Source organism: Pteropus vampyrus, unplaced genomic scaffold (genome assembly GCF_000151845.1).
Source record: "Pteropus vampyrus isolate Shadow unplaced genomic scaffold, Pvam_2.0 Scaffold57, whole genome shotgun sequence".
Lineage (NCBI taxonomy): Eukaryota > Metazoa > Chordata > Mammalia > Chiroptera > Pteropodidae > Pteropus > Pteropus vampyrus.
Genome location: NW_011888838.1, coordinates 7,079,432 through 7,088,686, shown reverse-complemented (window position 1 = coordinate 7,088,686; position 9,255 = coordinate 7,079,432). Strand labels below are relative to the sequence as shown.

At 31.5% G+C, this 9,255-nt stretch overlaps 1 protein-coding gene across 1 annotated transcript in view; it reads left to right on the top strand.

The window, feature by feature from the left end:
• The first annotated feature begins 1,869 nt into the window (after window positions 1-1,869).
• LOC105292466 (transmembrane protease serine 11F) overlaps window positions 1,870-9,255 on the top strand; it is a 59,509-nt gene continuing 52,123 nt past the window's right edge. The window contains exon 1 of the mRNA XM_011360682.1: window positions 1,870-1,913. Within this exon, the coding sequence (XP_011358984.1) occupies window positions 1,870-1,913 (44 nt within the window). The remainder of the gene's footprint in view (window positions 1,914-9,255) is intronic.

The window sequence follows — 9,255 nt, the reverse complement described above, 5'->3', positions numbered from 1 at the left end:
AAAAAGTTTCTTGATCTTTCTAGACACCAATTTCCTACATGTTCTGCATGAATTAATGTTTCAAACTTATTCATGATTTTGTGATAATTATAATTGTACAGTCATTTGATTTTACCTTCAATTTAAATATAATGGTTTAGGCCTGTAAGCTCTGACATTAAATGATGAGTGTTCTTGCTCTCTGTACTTTATTCTCAAATAAGAGCATGAGCCAGAGGAAGACCCCATTTCATGAATAAAGCTTCCCCCAAAGATCCTTTTGTGATGGCATGTTATAGCATATTTTCTGAACTTCTTACTAAATTCAAGAAAGTATATTTTTTATCTACCAAGATAAGGATAGAGTAAAACAAAATATGCAGTGGAAAAACTTGCTTCTATATTTAACAAACATTTATACAAATATGATATGTTAACCATTTTAGTTTTAAAAAATTAGTGAAGAGCTTTCCTAACAGTCTAGTTCTCCTCTTCCCAATTTATGGCATCATCTCCACTCACTCATTTTTCCACTCTGAAAATATCATTAAAAACATGGAATTTCTATAGTGAAGACACATCAGCTTTAATTCAGAGTTTATAGTTTTGAAGACTTTAAGTATCCTTTCTAATTGAATTCTAGATCAGTATTTTTTTATTAAATGTATTGGGGTGACGTTGGTTAATAAAATTATATGTTTTAAGTGTATAATTCTATAACATTTTAACATGGATATTGTCAAAAACTTTGGACTGTGCCATAGAGATAAGATAAGAAGGTTACTAGTTGAATTCATTAGTAAAGGTATTTTGCCCAAGGGATATAGTCTCAAAGAGTGGATGAGTTAGATAAGCAAAGCTTCCTTGCAGAAGTTCTTTCTCATTGAGGTATAGTGGAGAGTACTAGCATGAGATTTAGATGTATTTAGATCCAGCTTTACACTCATTTAAACAAGTCCCTAACCTCTCAAAACTACTTCTTTTATCTGTAATATGTGGGGAGAGTTTACACTAAAATAAATGGGGGAATTTGTTACCATTAATAGAACTTGAAATCATTATTGTGGACAAGCATAAAGCTATTTTTGGTTTATTGGTTTATTATTTAGTTTATTCTGGTATTATTTATTTTTTATCCATTGTGTTAAATGATAATGAAATAATATCTAACATTAATTTTGTTACACTTTTACTATATCATTAGTAGTAAGTATAAGTATTATATTGTGGAACTGTTATTTCAGATATGTGATTATGTGTGTGCCCCATGCTGCGATGTAGAACATTTCTAATTGTGGGTCATGGTCAAAAATATTTTTAAAAGCATTGCATTAGATAGCTTTAAAATCCTTTGGAGTACTTAAATTTATGATTTGTAGAGTAAACAGCTAATTAATGTGGAGAACATTAACTTTCCTACGGCACTAGAGAATCATTTAAATTCCTAGAGTATAGTTTTTTTGTTTGTTTGTTTGTTTGTTTTTTTACTAGTTTCTGTATATGGAGCCCACCACAAGTGAGACAGAGATAAGAGATATGGTTAACAGCAACTACAGACCTCAGATGCAAGAAGCAAATCAATAAACCACATTTTGATGTCACACTCTGATAAAAAAAGAAACAAGGTGCTGTAAGGGTGTCCACTCAACCTCATAAAAACCCTTTTGAATATGCAATGATTGAATTTAGTCTTAAAAAGCAATAGGAATTAGTTCAAGGAGAAAGAAGGAGGTACTCTGGAATGCAAGAACATAGCCCTTGCAAAAGTCAACTGGGATCAGTCAGACTGGGAAGAGGCTTTTGTACCAGATTAATGTTTCTGAACTATATTATGAGAGTTGAATAAAAATTAAACAAGAGGAAGAAATAATGAAATTTGCAATTAGAACCATGAGGGTGGATGAGAGCAGTTTGATGGTTCAGTTACCTTCTGGGTACAGTTGCAGACCTACGTGGAGTGGCAGGGAGACCACCTATGCACATGTTTCTTTTGCCTACAATGAATGTTCCTTCTTACATTTGGTGAGACACTATAGTCTTCCTTCAAGATTCTAATCAACATTACTGTGCAATTTTTCTCCTACCTTCACATCTTGCATCTTAATTATTTCTGAAGCACGGCCATCCTATTCTAACTTGCATTACGCATTGCATATACTTCTGTCGGCACTTCACTGTATGGTTAATTATTTGTTTTCAATCATGTCTGCTCAGTTAAGCAGAGAGCTCTCTCTTATTCCCATTGTCAAACATTGCCCGGCCCACTGTAGACTCTCAATATTTATGTGTTGACTTATGATAAAATATATCTAAAGCCAAAGACCAGGTGCTGAGAAAAAGGGAATCTTAGGAGTAAATAAGAATTTCAGGTTTACTTTTCATTATATATCTTTTCAAGAGGGTCTATGAAATATTTGAGATACGGTAATTCAGAAGGCAAACAAAAGCTGAAATGATTTTTGTGGATAAGCATGAAGATATTTTTGGCTTATTGGTTTATCGTTTGGCTTATTTTGATATTATTTATTTTATCTGGAGAGTGGAGAGAATTCATTCCAAGTAAACTTATATTGTGGCACTGAGGGGGTTTACTATAGAAGAGATGAAAGTATTAGATAAATGCTTATAATCTAGACTTTAAAATTTCATTTATTCACTAATTCAACAAATGCTTATCATTCTAGCTTATAGTGTACTAGAAGCACACTATCCACACATATGTACATACCGACATACAATGTATACACATGATATATGTTGTACATATCTGTTTTATGTGTATACATACCCATATCACATGCACATGAACAAATACATATACAGACACATATATGAATAAAACAAAAATATTCTCTACTTGTATGGTATTTACAGGAGAAGACATAATAAACAACAAAACTAACAAATTGATGTGAATTATAAATATGATAACTATGAAGTAAAAGTTTCTTACTTTTTTCCAAAAATTTTTTCTAATTCACTTCATTTATTTTATAATTCCTGATTTGATGATAATGCTGGTAAAACTAACTGCAGACTTTCTTTAAAATAAATTTTTAGTTTATATGATTATACTCTATAGTCTACTTTTGCTTATCTGTAAGATAAATGAAAGCTAAATTTGTAAAATACACTTTTAAAACACTACATACTGAAAAAGTTTCCAACTGTGCTTAAGAAGCCTTGTGAAGATCTAAATAGGACCCCTTAACACTATTTAACAAATGTAAGAAGACAGCATGGAAACAAGTATTTGCCCATGAAATAAGGCCATGTTGCTATACGCAGTTACTTGCAGTAGTCTTTAGAAAGGATATTGTGTCTTGGAGTACTGCGGGGTTAAATGTGTTAGGTAGTGGATAGATATTTAGGGACAAACAGCAAGAAAGTTTTCATACTTTTGAATCATATAATCACTATATGGCTTCATAATTTATAAGGAAGCTTTCGAACGCTTAGCATTTCAGGAACATTCTTATTGAAACTTCAGATTTGAAAACCAATTAAAAGACAAATCAGAGATGTTCGCATTTGCTTTTTGAGATTCTGTACATTTTCTTCCAGTAGTATATATGAGCAAACTCTGATCCTTAATTGATGCCCTATAGTTGCCAGTATTTAAAATACATTAACCTGTCTTTAAATTATTTTGTAAAGGTTTTAAGATTTTATAATTAATTGGTTAATATTGCTCAAAATTTGAAAACAGGCTGCTTTGAGGCATTCAACAATTTATGTAACATTATCATTGGATGAAGAGTGCAGCCCACTTCTTAGGTATTTCATATAAAATGAAAATGAATTAATTTAAAGTATAACTATAGAAAATACAGTAGCATGATCTACTAGTGGGAACCATAGGAAATTGCCTATTTTGTAGGTTAAAAATGACTGAATACCAGAAATTTCATGGTTCAAACTTCTCCGGTTTTTTCCAGATCTTGTTTTATTTATCCTAAAATATAACATATAAAATAACTATTGCAACTTTAAAATTATATGGTTTAAAAAACTACCAAAGAAACATTTGAAAAATTTTTTGTACTGTCTAAAAAAATTATTGGTTTGGATACTAGAATGTTAAACAATCTCAAACACACGTTGCAACAGGTGAAATAAGACAGAGCAAGTTGGCAAGAATTAACTCTCGAAAATAGAAAAAAAAAATCCAATGCAAAACAGTGTAGGGTGTGTTCTAGCTACTATTGCTAAGCAAAAAGTGGGGGAGGAATCCAATTAATCGTTTGACCTATAAGATATCAATTGCCTTAACTGTTGTATCTATTCCTCTTAGACCATTGACAGATTCTTGTATAATCAGCCGAATAAACCTGAAAAAGCAGAAGGATCTAAAAAGAATGAAGCCTTTAGTGTATTACAGTAGTGTCAAATCATAAGCTATACAAAGTAAGAATCTACAGTTTCATCTTGATAAAAGTTTCTAAAAATAGATTAAAAATCAGGTCAGTTATGCTACTTTCGTCGTTTACACTGAACTCATGATTTCGGTCATGCGTGTAGACCCGAACACATTGTAGAGACCTGTTAAGGACTGAGTTTGACAATTAGCATAGACACCACCTCGAAACTACATCAATGGTGTCATCTTAGCTTTCCTCTCTACTGAGTTCATGAGGCATTTCCTGCTGCATTATGACCATACTATTTACCTTCCCCTCCCACTTATCATGCATCCTTCCATAATCATCTTTCTCCTTGGTGGTTACTAATCTCTGATTATACTGTCATTTTCAATCTCACACTTCAAGTTGCTTTAGGTGGTACTGGCCACTATTTCTGCGACTGATAAGGTAGAGGAGATTTATTCATTTTTTTTCATTGCTTATATATCATATCACTTTTAAGAACATATTAACTCACAGGATATTATGATTGGGTATTTGGGATATTATCCTATAAAATGATTGACACAAGTACCTTCACCTTTTCACGTATTTAGCAAAGTTAACTCAAAAAATATGTCCTCTTTAGAGGTAAACACAGACTTAGATCCCTTGCCTTTCATGATTCATCTTTTTTTGAGTGACTATTTTTTGCTTAAGACTGCTCCTGTGTTCTTTACCCCTTGGCTCAACAAGAGCAGCAATAATTTAGTCAATATTCACTATTTCTTTAAAATTAGAAAAACCATTCATTTTTTCTTGTTTTCATTTATTTAGTTGACTAGCTGTCATCATTCTCTTGCTGACAACAGCTTTTTAAAGAACATAAACACTACTTATAACTAAATTTTGGCAACATGGAAGAAATGGCTTATTAGCCAAGAACTTTATTCATAAACTTAGGAACTTTGAATCAATTTTTTAGTAGTGTTGTGTATATCTATTTGTATTGTGTAGATTTAGTTGACCTAACTCTCAGGACCCTCTATTAGCTGGAAATTTTAGTGACTTTGGTAGAGTTGCACTTTATTATCGAGGGACATTGTAAAGCTGAGTTCAGATTTAAACGTCAACCTACATTTTCTCAAAAAAAATTTTTTTAAGTGTGTCAGGAACTCAGAGAACATATCTCTAAACTAATGAAGATAAAGGGTGTTAATCTTTGTGATTGTTTTTCTGGAAGTGATTGAATAAATGTTAAATAAGATACACTTTCATTTATGGTCTATGTATTAGTTGTTCTAGATGCCTGAAACTAGATTATCTGCTTTAATTATGTTATCTATACATTAGAATAAATGAAATAAACATTATTTAGAATGTAATCTACCTATTAGAGTTGCAATTTTCTTTGATTCTTATGCTAATGTTGCATTTATAATGCTTAATTTCTTAATTACAAAGGAGAAATACATAAAAACTAGAATGAAAATCCTCCAATAAACAATGAGATATGACTACAATTATAAATATAGTTGTAAGCTTTATTTCTATAATTCTTTTTTAGAGCTTTATCTGTAGCTAGATATAATACTATAAGTTGATTAATGGATTATTATGCAAATATAGAATTAAATTTCTGTTAATCTATTTATGAAAATAAAAGTAGAATCTAACAGTATAAAATTCACTAATAGAAACTTAGGTATTCCTACAAAGACAAAATTTAATACTTACATTGTTTAAACTATACACATAGTTTGTAAGCTTTCTTTAAAAGCTTAGAAGCTAAAATTCATATATTCTATGTGATTCTATAGCTACACAGTATGTCTTTTTAAACTTCTGGGAATTAGATTATTTTATTACAACAATTAATTAATGAATCACTTAATGTGTACTCAGACCTTCAAAAAGTAAAAAATAGCTATTTGAAAAATTATAAATCTGTTGAAATAGCATATAGGTTGTATGATATTTTAGTTCAATTCTCAATGAATAATAAGGAAACTCAGCATTTGAGGGGAAAATTCCAAGAATGAGAAGCTCTAAAGTTTCTTTGTATGCAGCACTGTAACCTACTCATTACTTATTTCACACATGGCCTTTCAGAAATGTGACAAAGATTCTGGGACATGTTAATTTTGTTTATCTAATATGCAGATTATATCAATCATAAATGAGAACACTGTTGATCTCTTTTATCTAGGACATTAATATCTTAATCATAGCTCCTCCTTTTTAACTAGATTGCAAAATACCACTGAAACGCAAACCCTTAGAACAATTATGCAGGAAGCTAAGAGAAGAACATTGGCTGCATATTGAAAGCAACTGCATTTTAAAATTCAATTAAAATTTATACATTTGATTATTCAGTTTGCCAGAAACTGCATAGTAATAGCACATTCTGTTTGGCATCTATCATATATTTATAGTAGAACTGGTATTTATTGCAAGTTCAAATTTATTATAATTAATAGGACTTTAACTATTTGGTCTTTGAATAGTAAACAAAATATTGAAGATTTTTTAGAAATGTCATACCAAAAATGTTTGACAAATATACAAAATATTTGTCAGGAGAGTATGTGTTTAACAGTTTATGAATTCTTTACCAAGTACTAAGATTGTTTTAAGTCTACTCTCATCTCTAAAATATTCTAAACTCAAGTTGTATTTAGCAAAATTGATTTTCCAAGAAGCATTTTATGTTGTGTTGGCTGAGGATGGTTAAAATTATTTTAGCTAAAAGAAATGAACTTGAGTTATTCAGAAGTAATTGAGCTATCACATAAAAAATAATTAAAAAATTAAAGAATTGACATAAGAGGTATGAATCCAGTCAGTAGGTGTGCTATACAGATACAGAAGGAAAGGTGAGGCTTAATATGCACTTTCGTGAATGCATCATAAATAACATATACGTTTTTTTCAATTTCTCTTATGTCAATATTTGAAAAGAGAATTCTTGGATCATTTTTGAGTTAAAAAAGTAAATGCCCTGCCTTTACTTAATCTGAAGTCCAAATAACAAATGGAAAAGTCCTATTTTTAGATGATGTATTATTGTTTGTCTACAGTCTCATGGGACAAAATAAAACCTGAGACCAGGGATTCTTGGTTTGATTCTGGGAAATTATTATGGTTGTTCTTAGTTGTTGTTTGTCAAAGGTTGATTTATATCTTAGTTGTCCTCAGGGAATGCTGACAAGTTGTGAATATGGGGTACATTGTGACTCATATTCACAGGTGAAATTTTTCAAGTTGACTAGATTTTCTAACTAACTGCTATTCAAGGGCCTTTTGAAAACAGAAAAGAAACAAAAGACAAACTTCTGCCCTTCAGGCACTTAAAATCTTGGAGAAGTAAACTTTACACACATAAGCAAAAAGTAAACTAACATGCAATCAAGGACTGAACAGTGTAATAGACCATAAAGTACAGGTGTAAAGGACTGAAGAATGTTAATAATATGCCAAGATATTTATACATAATCATCACAGGTAGTATTTGTATAATTTGTATGCCTTTTGTCTATATCGCATCCCTGTTAATACTGTTTTTCCAACAGTTTCACAATTACTAAATTTAAAAAATATTCAGAGTAATGTGATACAACTCTGTATATTTACATTATTCTCTAATGAACTTTATATTCTATAATATTGGCCAGATTTATAAAATTAATTTTGCATACTCACACACACGAATTTTTGTGGAATTATTGTACATATTTTTTTTTTGCAGTGACTTTAGGCTGTTCTCTTTTGCACTATGTCTTCATCCACATTGGTTTTATTTAATTATATTTACTTGACAAGCTTCTACTCACCTAACATGCAGGCAGCATGTGTTGCTTCCTCTGCCAATGCTGTCCCCTCAAAGTTCACCTAATTAGATAATCCTTCAGGTTCTAGTTTAAATGTCCTCAGGGAAACTTTCCCTAATCCCTTACTCTAGATAAGATTTCTTATAAGCATAGAAGACAACCTTTCATTTCTCTTAGCTTTTCATGGCAATTACACACATATTTCTGTTACCTTTTGGGGTGATCCAAACTCCTGCATTGCCCTGGTAACACTTGGGTACTTGTTTTCTTGTTTTTTTTTTTTGGTTTTTGTTTTGTTTTGTTTTGTTTTGTTTTGTTTTTTACCAATGCAGAAAGAATTACAGCTCAGCGAGATTTAGAAAAGGTAAGATTTATTAAAGACACATTTTAAGGTAGAAGCAGGTCACACCTAAACAGGCTATAACACCGCAGAAACAAAAGGTATGATTAAAGTATGCCCCAAGTGAGGGGCGGGTTACAGAGAAGAAAGCTGTAACCTCGTGGAAGTAGGGAGGTCTGTATTGTACTAGGGATGTGATGGGGAGTGGTTATAAAGGTGTTCCTAGATGATTGGCACGTGAGGTCATTCTGATTGACATTTGGCTGTTAAATAATTCCCTGCCTACTGTGCATGAGGTTACCCAGAATTCAGTCTGTTATAATTAATTTTGAAACTTCTGGGCAGAGGCATGATATTAAAATGATGGTATAACGAGGCTGAGTGAAGAGAGGGTCAGAGTACTCCTTACTGTACATGCATCTATGGCTGGATTAAACTAGTTATACGTTTATGGCCTTCCTTCATTTGTCTCTCAGGATGCAGGAGTGATTTATAACTACAAAATGGGGAGGCCTTTTGAGGAGGTCTTCGGGTAGTCTCTGGGCTAAGCCTTTGCTCCTTTGTTCTCCTGTCACTCATGACTAACTACATAACATTTCTATATTTTTTAACATCTGCATTTCTTCCTTGGCTATAAACTCGATGATTAGTCTGGTTAAACACTTTATTCCCATTGATTAAAAATTTTCAATGGCTATTTTTTGTATGAATACATAAATGCTAGATTCTTTTAAACCAAGCGCAAAACTGAAGGCCTGAT